This window comes from Balaenoptera borealis, assembly GCF_965194805.1.
Source record: "Balaenoptera borealis genome assembly, chromosome: 11".
NCBI lineage: Eukaryota > Metazoa > Chordata > Mammalia > Artiodactyla > Balaenopteridae > Balaenoptera > Balaenoptera borealis.
This window is the reverse complement of record NC_138868.1, coordinates 45,863,939-45,879,057: the sequence shown is the minus strand read 5'-3', so window position 1 is coordinate 45,879,057 and position 15,119 is coordinate 45,863,939. Positions and strand designations below refer to the sequence as shown.

The window sequence follows — 15,119 nt, the reverse complement described above, 5'->3', positions numbered from 1 at the left end:
GGTAAGTTTTAATGCTGGGATGTATTCACTTGTCACTGGTCTTTAAAGAGTGTCATTCTTGCCATTAAGATTTTGCTTGAAACGCTTCCCACATTCTGCCTGCTCAAATCCTACCCATCTTTCAAAGCCACCTCAAAGTCCATCTTCTTTCCTTCCTTCAACAAGGATCAATAATAAAATCCTTAAAATAAGAAGGAATCTTGTGCTTCCTACCTTTGGGGACAACCAGAAAGAGAGGAAGTAAAGAGTTTGAGAGTGTGTGTCCTATCTGAAGTGAGCAAACTCCAAGGGATGGAGAGTTGGTTGCAGTTTCCAAAGTAAAGTCACATGAGTATTGGCCTAACACTTTACACCTCATCTTATTTCCACACCGATCCCAGGAGACAGATATGACCACCCCCCATGGCCTCGCACCATTGGCAGATTACTGTACCCATGTCATAGGGCTGTTCTGAAGATTAAATGAGTTTTGGCAGGTAAAGTGCTGACACAAGTAAACATTCAATACCTCTTAGTTACCATTATTTAATTCCCACTAGGGGAAGTAAGGACCAATCAATCAAAAATATTAAGTAACTTGCCCAAACATGCCAGAGATACCACACACTTAGGGATAATTCCTGTGCTAATTTCTTGTCTTGGGAATTCCCAGACCAAGTGCGAAATGTCCAACACCCAACGTACCTGATATACAGACCCGTGGTTGCAACTTCTCTCTCTCTTTTTTTGGCCGAGACGGGTGGCATGTGGGATGCTAGTCCCCCGACTAGGGATCGAACCCGTGCCCCCTCCCTTGGAAGTGTGGAGTTTTAACCAAAATAAATTTCTGTTGTTTAAGTCACCCAGTCTGTGGTACTTTCTCGTGGCAACCCTAGCAAACAAATACAATTCCTATTCTTTCTTAATAATGTATACGAACTACTTAAAATATATCCCTTTGTGTCCCACTATTTAAAAGATATCTAATTTAAGATCTCAAATATTCTCTGTTAAGATCAAATATTTTAATAGTTAGCATATTTGATCAACATGTAAAATAGCTCATTCTTCAGGCTGGCTAAATATATGTATTTACCAATACTACAACCAACCACAGAATCAACAACAGAAAGCTGAAGAATCTTAGCAATCTAGTTGGAATATGTACTCAACAAAACCCACACTGACCAAGTACACTAATTGCTTTACCTTGCTCTGGTGCACTCAGGCCCAACATGGAGCACGGTGTTTGTGAACGGACATTGCACAATCATGTCAGCTGAAGGAAAATCTCTGTACTCACTCCAAAACTAGATCTGCAGCTTAAAAACATCTAATTTCACCCATGTCTGCTACAGTTAGGGAAAAACAAAAAGCTGCCTGTAGCTATCTGTGTCAAGTTACAGTTTAAGTCCCAACTGTTGCCACAGGATTTTCTCTCCTTCTAGTCTTTTGATTCCTCACAGAACCTCTTCCCCTACCTGCCTGCTGTATGCTAAAATTCCACAGAGCTTTGTCCTGGGCCCTTCTCTTGTCATTCTACATTCTTTCTTGAGTTTACCTAATCCTACCCCATAATTTTAAATTTCATCTATATACTAGCAGCTTTCAGACTTATTTCTCCAGCTCCGGAACTGTTTACTAGGCTCCAAAACTGTATATTCAACTGCCTGTCTGATATCTGTCTCAGAGATGTCAGAGACAGGGCAAGCAACATACCTGAAACCCAACCAGTGATCTACCCTTGCCCAAATGTACTCCTCCACTAATCATTTCTATCTTGGAAAATGACACTTCATTCACGCAGTCGTCCATGCCAGAAACCTGAACATCCTTCCTGACACTACTTTTTCAATGACCCTTGTATCCAGTTTAGCAAGTCCTGGTGATTCGCTATATAAATACATATATACACATATATATATACATATATATATATATTTCAGGATATATGTACATTTCAGGTAGTGGAAGTGGAGAGAAATGGAGATATATTATATATCTCTCTCCACTTCTACCACCTTAAACCTATTCCTAGCTATTTATCATGTGTCACTCAGTAGTTTCCTAAGTATTCTGCCCACATCCTCTCAAATACTCTCCAATCCATTCTCCACAATGTAACCAGGACAATCTTTTAAAACCACAAAACCAATTCTCTAGTTTGTACACACATATTCATTGATACATATATTGCAATACATCACTTCAAACTTTTCAGTTACATTGCACCTAAGATAAAATCCGAACTCCTTAACATACCTTATGTCAAAAGAAGTCTCAGAGACAAAGGCATTAGAAAAAAAGTTTCCTTAGAAAAACTGCTTGCAAAAGTTTACAAGTGAGTTAAAGGTTTAGAAGGACTGGTTCCTCAGACACCCCTCCCCCCGCCCAAGGTTATAAGGTTTATAGTTAGCTGATTCATGACTGAAAAAGAGCAATTCTTTCATATGATTGCCAAATTTCTCCAAATTTTTGCATATCTTTAGACTTGCAAAGTCAGCATTGCAAAAGTCAACGATTCTTTTTAATAAATTTATTTATTTATTCATTTATTTATTTTTGGCTGCGCTGGGTCTTCGTTGTTGCGCACGGACTTTCTCTAGTTGCAGCGAGCAGGGGCTACTCTTCCATGCCGTGGGCGAGCTTCTCATTGTAGTGGCTCCTCTTGTTGCGGAGCACGAGCTCTAGGTGCGCGGGCTTCAGTAGTTGTGGCACACAGGCTCAGTAGTTGTGGCGCACGGGCTTAGTTGCTCCGAGTCATGTGGAATCTTCCCAGACCAGGGCTCGAACCTGTGTCCCCTGCATTGGCAGGTGGATTCTTAACCACTGCGCCACCAGGAAGTCCCAAAAGTCAGTGATTGAATCGTTTTTTTTAGGAAGTCAGTAACATGTGGGAAAGGCTGAAGGTTTCATTCATTTTGGAGACTTATAGTGTGACACTGACTTTTTTTTTTTTTTCGGTTTACCTCAGAGTGCAAATGTTTTATTTTTCCTAACTGTGACGTCTACACTTACATTGCAAGCAAGGCAACGAACCAGTTTTGCTTTACGTGGATAAATCTGGGCATGATCTGACTACTTCTTATGTCTTCAGACTCAGCTCATGCTACTCGCCCCAACAATTTTTACGTTCCAGTGATATGGCCTTCTTTCCGGTTCACAATGCTCTTCCCCAGCATGCTGTCCCCTCTGTCTGGTACACACTCCCCTATTGCCTTTACTTAGCCAAATTTTACTTGTCTTCCTGGTGGCAACCTAAATGTCACTTCTTCCAAATCCCAGTCTAAACTGAGCTCTCATATTATTCAATCATAGTAACTGATAGTGCAGAACAACTGCACTATCAGTTCGGATGCCTTTGATTGCCGGTAACTGAAACACCATTTCAAATGTGTTGCTAGGGTCTTTAAAGCCAGGGGTGTTTTGGGCAAGAAGAGTAACACTCATCACTAGGTGTACTCTTGTTTAATGCTCACTTTATAAACCTTAAAATGTATTAAACGATATTTCCTGGAAATACTGTGCAATACTGTATACACTAACCACATGTGGTTATTGAACACTTGAAATATGGCTAATGCAACTAAGGAACTGACTTTTAAATTTTGTTTGTTTTTAATTAACTGAAAATTTTCATTTTAACCTGATAATTGATTCAGTTATTGGAAAACTTTTGAGTATGCTTGGTAAACTCAAGTATGTGGATCTATTTTTTTTCAGCTGCAAATTTTATGAAATCTAAGTACAGGTCCAGTAGTTCCAATTAAAATTAAGCAACTGAATTAAGTATATAAATGTAAAGTACAAACTGGATTTCCAAGACAATATGAACAAAATGTAAGCTATCTCAATTTTCATATTTATTACATGTTGAAGTTATATTTTGGATATATCGGGTAAAACAAAATATTTTACTAAAACTAGTTTCATCTACTTCTTTTTATCTAACGTGACTACTAGAAAATTTATAATTACCTACATACCTACATAGCTAGTATTATGTTTGTATTGGACAACTAATCAAAACTTAAATTTAACAAAGTTTCCACTTAAAGGTTTTGAGGGAGGTGGGAGGAAACACAAACATCAAACTGGTATTTTTTTAAAGATAGGTGTGTAACATGCTGAAACTGGATTGGAGTTTGGGACCAAGAGTGGATGAAGTATTGGGTAAAACAGGAGACTATGGCAGGAAAGTGATGATATTGGTTTGGGCTAGAATGGAGGTGGTGGAGATGAAGCCGATACATATAAGAGGTACTTGGTAAAACTGACGGTGTTTACAAATCTATTTTATCAGATTCCTCTCTGGTTCAATCAAAACAGTGATTACAATCTAATTTAATCACATTCTATAATTTAATGAAAACACTAATTAAGATATATTTAGTCAAATACTATAATTTAATCAAAACGTTGATTACAAATTTAATCCAATTCTTCAACAATTTTATTAAAATCACAAATCTAGCAGATTCTCATATGCTTCAAAGAACCAAAAACAAAAACAAAAACCCCAAAACAAAACCCACACAAAATACATGAACTACCACAATGATTACAGAATTCATTGTAACATTCATATTTAAACTGGTCACAAATGTAGCACATGTATGACAAACGAATAGCAGCTGCTAAATGAGCAACCAATGATTGGGTTAAGGAATTAATGATTGGATTATTCATGGCAATCTACAACAGATTGTAAAACGAGACTGGCCAGGCCCACCTGGCAGGGGCCAAGTCCGGCGTTCGGGGGGCAGAGTAAGGATCAGGAAAGGATGGCTATAATTGGCCAGAATTCCCATGTCAGTCAGTGGCCAGGCCCCGAATCCGCGCCTCATTCGTCGCCCCGCCCACCGTAGGGCGGGGCGGATACGCCCTCGGCGTATTTATTCCGGCGCCAGTGAGGCTTCAGGTTCAGTAGCCTCAGGTCCTCGGAAAGGTGGGCAGGCCAAACGGAAGCCTCCAAGCGCTCCTCCTAAAGTCGGGGAACCTGAGCCACAGGAGGAGCCCTACCATCGGACAGGCCCTCCCGCGGGGAAAGTTTCCGGGGCAGGGGGCGGGGCTGCCGGAAGTCGCCGGTCGCCGTCTGCTGTTCGTTGTTTGAGCTGCTGACGGGAAGGAGAAGCCCGAGTTTCGGCGGCGCCGCGGGGCGGCAGTCACGACCGGAGCCCGAGCCACCGCTAGCCTCTGGACGAGCCAGAAGCCAGGAGCACCAGCTGCGGAGCGGCGGGGCCGGGCGCCCGCTCGCCTTCTGATCTCGCCATGTCGCGGGGATCCATTGAGATTCCCCTCCGGGACACTGACGAGGTAAGTGTCGAGAATGGGGGAGGGTGGGGACCTTGAACTTGGACGATCTCCCCCTCCCCCTTTCTCTCGACTTCGTTTCTGAAGCGAGAGCACCCTCTCCCCAGATCCTACTACCCGGCCGAAGCTCCGATCACGTCTTTCCCCAGCCCCGGCGCCCTCCCAGGCTGGGAACATCAGGTCCCCGCAACCTCGAAGCCACCCCGAGAAGGAGTTCTTGAAAGTTCCCCACCAACCTGTCCGTATTTGACAGTACTCTGCTCTTTTCCTAATTCAGGAGCAGAGGGGTGTGACAGTGCCTGATAAAATGTAAGGCACCTCATAGATCACAGAGGTGGGCGCAGATGTCACTGTGTTCTCTCTGCTACTCAAACTAAGTGTCTCTCCCTGGGAATATATAGGATGTCGCCCTTCCTCCCTTAGAAACTCGAGTGTCATGGTGCACCACATCTGCCACACAAGGCTCCATCAACGAAATAGAGACCCTAAGATAATAGCCGCTGCAGTGTGCTGATAGAATTAACCCCGTCTCCCTTCCTGTCGCCTCTTTTATGGGTGGCCTATGGCTTGTCTGAGTAAAGCCCTCAGAACTGATGTTGTCTTTTTTTTTTTTTTTGATGTTGTCTTATTGGATATCTCATACTCTTACTTTTGATTGAGGTACAATATTGAGATATGTTTCACTTACCGTAAAATCCAGTGGTTTTTAGTAGTGTAACCATCACCACTATCTAATTCCAGAACATTTTCCTACTGTTATTTTTGTGCCACATTCAGGAGTGTGTGTGACACAAATGATGCCTCCATGATTAGTGTGTACGGTGGCACTCAACTTTGCATTGCCTTTAGGACTGTGCTTCTGAAGTTGTCAGACCGGGACTTCCCTAGTGGCGCAGTGATTAAGAATCCTTCTGCCAATGCAGGGGACATGGGTTCGATCCCTAGTCCGGGAAGATCCCACATGCCGCGGAGCAACTAAGCCTGTGCGCCACAACTACTGAGCCTGTGCTCTAGAGACTGCGAGCCACAGCTGCTGAAGCCCGCATGCCTAGAGCCTGTGCTCTAGGCATAAGAGAAGCCACCGCAAGAAGAAGCCCATGCACACCGCAATGAAGAGTAGACCCCGCTCCCCACGGCTAGAGAAAGCCCGCGTGCAGCAACAAAGACCCAATGCAGCCAAAAATAAAAATAAATTAAAACAAAAAAGTTGTCAGACCGAGTCTCAGAGTCTGTGGCATGAGTCTCTGGGGTGCTTATCTGTACTTTATCTGCGTTATACGTTACACAGGGTTTCCTTTTAGTTTTTTCAGTAAGCAAAGCTTCCGTAGCATTTTATAGTTCTAGTGACATGAGGACAACTAGCAGGGTTTGTTTGCTATGCTTTAATATTACCATATAACGTATTTGTCATATGCTCCTTAAACGTTTCTTAACGTATGCTTGTTCAGCCCTATTGAAAGTGAACACAAATCCTATGTATAACCATACTGATGTATCTTTAGGAAAGCAGCAGTCAAAGAAGAAATGTAAATTTTAAAAAGAAAAATAAGAGTTAAAACCTACATTTTGTATTTTAGGTCATTGAACTTGACTTCGATCAGTTACCGGAGGGAGATGAAGTTATCAGTATTCTGAAACAGGAACACACACAACTGCACATATGGATTGCTTTGGCGGTGAGTATTCATGTAACAAATATTTTTTATATGTTGACTGGAAAAAATACGTGGTTCTGTTTTCAGATACAGTAATAGCCAGCTTGGGTGAATGATAGATAGCACCATGTATATGGAAGTTAATTGTATTAAAGACCAGTTTACTAAGTGATGTGTTGGCCTCTGGTAAATTAGTATATGTTGGTAAAAGCAGAATTCATTTAAGTTAAAGAGTACTCTATATTGAGCATTTGATTATTTAATGATTACTCAGTGAAGACTGGCTTATGGTTTGTAGATAAACTGAGAAAAAATGAGGTGCCACAATTTAAACAACCTAACACCCTCTGCCCTCCCCAGCACCAGCTGCATAATGATGTTTCTTTTTTGTGGGAACGTTATAGTAAATGATTATGAATAAAATATAGTAAATACTTTGATCATTATTCCTAAGCAAGTTTGTCACAGGTCCCTTTCATGTAAAGATACACAGGAGGCCTCTGACCTTGAAGGGTCAGAGAAGTGGATCTGGAATCGGGCTTGTGTCCAGTGCTCAAGCCTAACTCTTAAAAAGTTTCTTGGGTATGGATTTACAGAGAGGTACTTTCAGTGACAAGCAGTGCCCTCCTGACTTAAAGTGCTAAGTTTTCCTAGTCTTTGGAGAACAAGACATTAATGCTTGTCACATATTTTTTAAAACCAGAAGGGAACTTAGTATTTTTTAGTACAGATGCCTCCTTTAACGGCACTTACATGAAAATTGAAGGCTTGGAGGGTTAGCATGGCACCTGTAGTAAAATAAATTCATGAAGCATTGTGGGCTGTAGGTTGTTACACAAGAAAGAATGTAGGCTTTGGGATTAGAGAGTCCTTTGTTCAAATTCCAACTCGGCTACTAACTAGACAAATGACCTACCTTCTGAGCCTATTTCCTCATCTAAAATAGGGGGTTGTTAGCACTCACTTTAAGGGTGGTTGTACAGATTAGAGATAATGTATATGAAGCTCCTGGCATTGTTTGTGGCCCACAGTAAGGGGTTAATAAATGGTGGATATTCCTTTTATTATTAATAAATGAAACAGATGCCCAGGGAAGTTATTCAGCAGACCCAAAGTCATAAAAAATTTTTGATGGATCTATAACTAGAACCCAAGTTTTCTTTTTGGAATTCTTTATACCCTCTCACTATTGCTTTCTCTCTTGGGCTCTGATTTAGTTTGAAATCAACTATTGCTAGGTAAGAAGATGGAAGCATTTGTAGTGATTATAATTTTTTAAACAGCTTTAGTAGGTATAATTCATCTATAGTAAACTGCACATATTTCACACGTACCATTTGAGAATTTTTAGCATATATGTACACCTGTGAAATCATCACCACAATCAAGATAACGAATATATCCATCACCCCTAAAACTTTCCTCCCACCTCTCCCTTGCCCCTCCACAGTGCCCAGGCAACCCCTGATCTGCTTTTTGTCACTAAAGATTAGTTTGAGATTTATCCATGTTGTAGCATGTATCCAATAGCTCCTTTTTACTGCCGAGCAGTAGCCATTATACAGATAGACCACAGTTTGTCCATTCACCTTTTGATCAACAATTTAGTTGTTTCCAGTTTGGGGCTATTACACATAAAGCTGCTATAAACATTTCTGTACAACTTTTTGTATTGACATATCCTCCAGTAATTCTAGTTTGATTCTTTACCTTATAGCTGGAATACTACAAGCAAGGAAAAACAGAAGAGTTTGTAAAGTTGTTGGAAGCAGCGCGTATAGACGGCAATTTGGACTATAGAGACCATGAAAAAGACCAGATGACTTGCTTGGATACATTGGCAGCCTATTATGTACAACAGGCTCGGAAGGAGAAGAATAAGGACAACAAGAAAGATCTTATTACACAGGCCACCCTATTGTATACGATGGCAGATAAAATTATTATGTATGATCAGGTAAATTAAGTCAGATGTCTTTGAATTTATGAAAGGGAAAAAAGTACCACATGAAAGTAAAATGTGTATAATAGGCAACAGATTTTCTTTCAGTTTTTCTTAAAATAACATAGTTGATAAGAATAGTCAAAAAGAAGAGTTTCTTAATAAAATAGAAATTTCTTTGGTCCTTGTACTGTTGAAGTAATATGGGCAAATTTAGCATGTGAAACTTATCCACATGTTGAGTTGGTAATTCCAACATCCTCAGGTGAACTTCAAGCATATTTTAGGGAGTTTGAACTTTTCTTTTTGTCATCGTTCCTGGCACAGACAACTTGCATTTCAGGATAGTTCCTCAATTTGCAATTAAGAATTGCTTACTGGTAGTTTAAACACATTACAGTGATAGAGGAATTTGTGTGATGCTCTGCTTCCTTCCTATATGGTTTTCATTTTCATGTTAAACATTTGTGTTAAATTGTGGTTAGTCCTGGATAAAGTCAAGTCTAAGATGATGCATTACTTTTTCAGAACCATTTGTTGGGAAGAGCCTGCTTCTGCCTACTTGAAGGTGACAAAATGGATCAGGCTGATGCACAATTTCATTTCGTACTCAACCAGTCTCCAAATAATATTCCAGCCCTTCTTGGTAAGTCATTTTCGGCAACCATCTTAGGAGTCTATATTTTTCAGCTGTGCCTAGAATGTATTTCTTTGCCGATGACTCCTTAGTAACTGGGCTGGGCAGCAAAGTAGAAGAGCTTTACCTTATTAAAAATAAAACTATTACAATAGATCATTGTTTCTGTTGAAATTACAGAAATAAGATATATACCAGTTAAGCATAATTTGTTATCCACTTCTGAAGCATCAATAAACAATCTATTTGGACAACTCTAAGCTACTTTAATTATTTTATAACATTTAACATAATATAGTACTGTTCTATTTATAGGCATAGATTAATATACCCTCATGGAAAACAAGTTTAAATATGAAATCATTTTTACTATTTTCAAGTATTTCTTACTGAGAAATATATTTGATTTAGGTGAGTTAGTAGAGAGCATATGAGACTTGTGTTCCTTAATAAGTGCATGTTTATTTTTAAAAATCATTACAGGTAAAGCTTGCATTTCATTCAACAAGAAAGATTACAGAGGAGCTCTCGCTTACTATAAGAAAGCCTTGCGAACTAACCCGGGATGTCCAGGTAAGAGAAAAACTGTAAGTCTAGGCTGTGTATGATCCAACTTAAAATATTGATATTTGATTCAAAAGCTGCATAGTAGATCATAATATAATCTTTTTGCCCTATACTATTTTTCTTTCCAAAATCTCATTCATTTAGCAAATTTTGAAGTCAAATGTAAAATGTTTCCAGAAGGAGAGGGTGTCAGTGTCAAATTCTGTTGTTAGGCCGAGTAAAATAGGGAATGAAAGTTGATCATTGGATTTGGCAGCATACAAATCATTAGTGACCTTGATAAAGCAGTTTTACTGGAATGGTAGAGGTGAGATACTCATTGGGGTGGAGTCAAGAGAGAAAAGGGAAGGAAAGGAATTGGGAGGCAGCAAATGTAGATCTCTCAAGGAGTTTTACTATCTAGGGAAGAGTAGGAATGAATTGACAACTGGAAAGGGAAATGGAATCAAGAGGGGATTTTTTTAAGATGCGAGAATGTATATGGATGAGAATGATCTAGTTGAGAGGGAAAATTTGATGATGTGGGAAAAATAGGGCAGGGTTGCAGGAGCAGTGTCTTTAGATGAGAAGGGGTAGGATCCAGTGAGCAGTGGAGAGGTTATCCTTAGAAACATGGTTGTGTTTTGGCATGGCTTTGAAATTGGGAAGCATTTATAAGCATAGCTCTGCAGATGTGCACGTAGTCAGTCACTATATTTAAGGCTTTAATGAAGCTTTTTGTTCTCTGTTTAAAAATTGCTCTTTAAAAATTAGATATTGAAGGTACAGTGTAGCCAGGAGCGTTGGAAGACAAGAAAAATACCACTCTTATAGGTGATCTGTTCTGTGGTGAGAAAGGTATCCCTGATGAGGGGGTAAGGGTTGGGAAGTGTGAGGGGAGAGTGGTATGCTCTGACCTCCAGTGAAACCAAGTTTGTGATACACCCGAAGATTTTATAGTGTAGTTGTACTGAGGTTAATTCTGCGATTTTGCAACTCATAAATAGAGACTGTTTAAGCATTTTAAAAATTTTGGGGCTTCCCTGGTGGCGCAGTGGTTGAGAGTCTGCCTGCCAGTGCAGGGCACACGGGTTCGAGCCCTGGTCTGGGAAGATCCCACATGCCACGGAGCAACTAGGCCCGTGAGCCACAACTACTGAGCCTGCGCGTCTGGAGCCTGTGCTCCGCAACAAGAGAGGCCGCGACAGTGAGAGGCCCGTGCACCGCGATGAAGAGTGGCCCCCGCTCGCCTCAACTAGAGAAAGCCCACACACAGAAACGAAGACCCAACACAGCCAAAAATAAAATAAATAAATAAATAAAATTAAAAATAAACAAATTTGAATCCTAAAAATGCCCTAGTTTGACAGACTGAATGACTTGATTTTATTTTTGTAGCGGAAGTTCGTTTAGGAATGGGCCATTGCTTTGTGAAACTTAACAAATTGGAGAAGGCTCGTCTGGCGTTCAGCAGAGCCCTGGAACTCAATTCCAAATGTGTGGGAGCATTGGTGGGACTGGCTGTTCTAGAACTCAACAATAAAGAGGTATGTGGGTGAAAAAACTGTCTAGTTCCTGACTGATTTGTCAGGTGAATAGTATTGAATTATATATTGAATTATATCTCAACAGAGCTGTTAAAAAATGCAATCTTTTGGAGTCTTTTCTATGATTTGCCTTAGCAGTAAATTATTTAGGACAGTGATATCAATATTTACTACATGCACCCAATTTCAAAGGGCAGAAAATGCCCAGTGTTTCTGCAGTTAAGTTTGTTAAGAAAGCTAAATTCTAAAAGTTTACCTCACTATTTGAATTTATTTTTATTATTTTTTCTTTAATTTTTAAAGATTACTTTCCATTTGCAGTTATTACAAAATCTTACCTATATTCCCCATGGTGTACAGTACATCCTTGAGCCTATCTTACACCCAATAGTTTGTACCTCCCACTTTCCCACCCCTCTGTTTCCCCTTCCCCCTTCTCCTCACTGGTAACCACTAGTTTGTTCTCTATATCTGTGAGACTGCTTCTTTTTTGTTATATTCACTAGTTTGTTGTATTTTTTAGATTCCACATATAAGTGATATCATACATTATATATCTTTCTCTGACTTACTTCAGTTAGCCTAATGCCTTCCAGGTCCATCCATGTTGCTGCAAATGGCAAAATTTCATTCTTTTTTATGGCTGAGTAGTATTCCATTATATATATATATACCATGTCTTCTTTATCCATTCATCTATTAATGGATACTTAGATTGTTTCCATTATCTTGGCAGTATCCATATCTTGCTATGAACTTTGGGGTGCATGTATCATTTCGAATTAGTGTTTTTGTTTTTTTCAGATATATACCCAGGAGTGGAATTGCTGGGTCATATGGTAGTTCTGTTTTTAGTTTTTTGAGAAACCTTTGTACTGTTTCCCACAGTGGCTATGCCAATTTTCATTCTCACCATCACTGTTTGAAATTTTTTATCCCTGGTGAAAGTTAACTAAAACAAGAGCTATATTTTGCTATCTGAACAAATAATCTTATAATCTTATTTCTTCAACTATAAAGGAAACTTTGAAAAAGTGCTATTTAAGTAATATTTCACTCAACCCTGCCATCATTGTTTTTCTTTTAGGCTGATTCCATCAAAAATGGTGTCCAACTTCTTTCCAGAGCCTATACTATTGATCCTAGCAACCCTATGGTATTGAACCACTTGGCAAATCACTTTTTCTTCAAAAAGGTAGGAGAAATCATTTGTTAAAGTTGTTTAATTTTAAATCCTGATTTTTGTTTTTCTGTACTGCAGGTGATACTTTATCTTTTTAACTTGGAAAGAAATTTGAATCAAGAGTTTTTTTTCAAGTTAGAGTTTGTATTAGTATCTGGGGATACTAATTAGTATCTGGGTATGTTTGTTCATTCATTCATTCATTCATTTAATAATTATTGACCCTGTATACTGTACCCAACATTGCGACAGGGATGTGGAGTTCAGTAAGACGTGGTTTCTGCACTCAAGGAGTTGTTTCATAGAAAACACAGACATGGGAACAAATGTAAATGTAAAAATAAAGGTCTCTGCCCTGCTGTGGTAAAGAAATGAAAGAGGAAGTGATTAAGGAGAGTTTTCATCACCAAGAATGAAAAAGCTCTTGAACTATGTTTTTAGAAGAAGGTCACTAGGTAGCTGAGAGAAGACAGGCACAGATCTATGATATAGTCTTAGTAGTTTGGTAAGAGTGTAGCATATGGTGAAATTTTTGCTTGTTTATTTTCACACGTTGATCATGATGTAATTTTTTAAGTTGCCACTAACTCTGTAGAAGCAGTGGCATTCTAGGTTTCTCAAATACTAAAAAAGTTTTTACATAGTTAGTAAGCATGAGTTTAATCAGTCATTTTGAAACCAGGTGCTAAATTATACCAAGAACTTTAATTAAATAGCAGTTTAGGTAAAAGTTCACAAAACTGCATCAATCCTTATTAGTAACAGATGCTGTGTTGCTGTTATTGTTGCTATTAATATGCATCGTATGCTTGCAAAATGCCAAGTGCTGTTAAAAATGCATGCTGTGAATTTATATGACATTCAAAATAATCCTATGAGGTAGGTAATATTTTCCTCATTTTGTGGATGTAATGGAAGCAAGAGTTAATAGCCTGAGGTCACACAGCTATTCGCCATGATGCTTTACTCTCTCTGGCTGTAGAAGCATACTCCCCTTTCATAATGAATTATTAATTAAGCTTTATGCTATAACTGTTTTAGTACTAAAAGGCAACTACTTAGGGAGAGGATGGAAATGTATCTCATATGTAAATGAAGTGTTACTGTTTAAGATAAAACAGTTACACAAGTTAGTTTGGTTTTTACTGGAAAAACGACAACAGCACAAAAACAAAGGACGGATGATTCTAAATATTTGAGTGCATATCTAGTAGTCAGTGCTCACAGCTGTTGGGACAGCTTCCTTGAACCAAACGAGAATAATTCAGTTTTTAATTTTCAATGCTAGTCACCCTTCCACTGCTGAAGATAAAGACTTGCTTCTACTGAGAACAATCAGTATATTCAGAACCTTAACGATTACATAGGTGAAATATGTAAATCAAGCCAGTATATCTGAGTGTTACTGAACACCTGATCTGTGATCAGCACTGTGCCAGGTGTCATGAGGTCATCTTGCACTGAATATATGTCTTTAAGGTTTACAGAGCATGTTTACATATGTTTTCTCAGTTTGTCATTACAACAGCCCTAGAAGGTAGGCAGGGTATTTCCATACACTCATTCCAGTGAACAGTATATAAATTAAGCCAAAAGGCTGTGTCATGTAATTAAAAGTGTGGAGTTTGAATCACTTGGTTCAAATTCTGGCATCACCATTGTATATAGTTCTGTGGCTTTGGGCAAATAAACTAATAATTTCCCTAAACTTTAATTGCCTCACTTGTAAAACAGTAATAATACCTACTGTATAGGATGTGAGGGGTGGTAGTTAGGATTAAATGTAATATGCATATTAAATACTTATCTAATGTGAAACACTCAGTTCCTGATAAAAGCTGCAATCCCATTATTATTTCTAATGTAAAAAAAAAAAAAATGTCAGAAGTGGTCATTGACCAAACAAAAACTCTACTTCAGACCAGATTTCTAGTCAAATGAATAAAACACATTCCTATTAAAACTGGAAAGTTGTTTCCACCCCTAATGTATGAACTCTGACTTTGAGACACTTGGGAGATTAATCCAAAGGAAAGTGAGATCTAATAGAAAGGTCATGACCCATGCATTCAAATAGAGCTGAGTACAAGTTCAAGTGCTGGCACTTGCTACCCTCATGTGATAGAACATAGCCTTGGAGTCAGAAAAAAAAAACCCCACTTAATTGAGATGCTAGCTTTTCACCTTAGATAACAAACTTTACTTCTTTAAGTGTCTATTTTCCCATCAATAAAATGGTAATAATGACGCACTTTGCAGGAGGTTGATTAAGCTTAGAACTAATATTAGTATTATACCTAGCAGAGGGCTTTGGATA

General features: G+C 39.0%; 1 protein-coding gene across 3 annotated transcripts in view; it reads left to right on the top strand.

Annotated features, from left to right (window-relative positions):
- Positions 1–4,896: 4,896 nt before the first annotated feature.
- Positions 4,897–15,119, top strand: part of CTR9 (CTR9 homolog, Paf1/RNA polymerase II complex component) — a 31,301-nt gene continuing 21,078 nt past the window's right edge. For all 3 annotated transcript variants that reach the window (XM_082341413.1, XM_082341412.1, XM_082341411.1), the window contains exons 1-7: positions 4,897–5,295; positions 6,870–6,968; positions 8,665–8,904; positions 9,418–9,535; positions 10,010–10,099; positions 11,471–11,619; positions 12,707–12,814. In XM_082341413.1, coding sequence (XP_082197539.1) covers positions 5,251–5,295; positions 6,870–6,968; positions 8,665–8,904; positions 9,418–9,535; positions 10,010–10,099; positions 11,471–11,619; positions 12,707–12,814 — 849 coding nt within the window. In that variant the 5' untranslated portion in view covers positions 4,897–5,250. The remainder of the gene's footprint in view (positions 5,296–6,869; positions 6,969–8,664; positions 8,905–9,417; positions 9,536–10,009; positions 10,100–11,470; positions 11,620–12,706; positions 12,815–15,119) is intronic.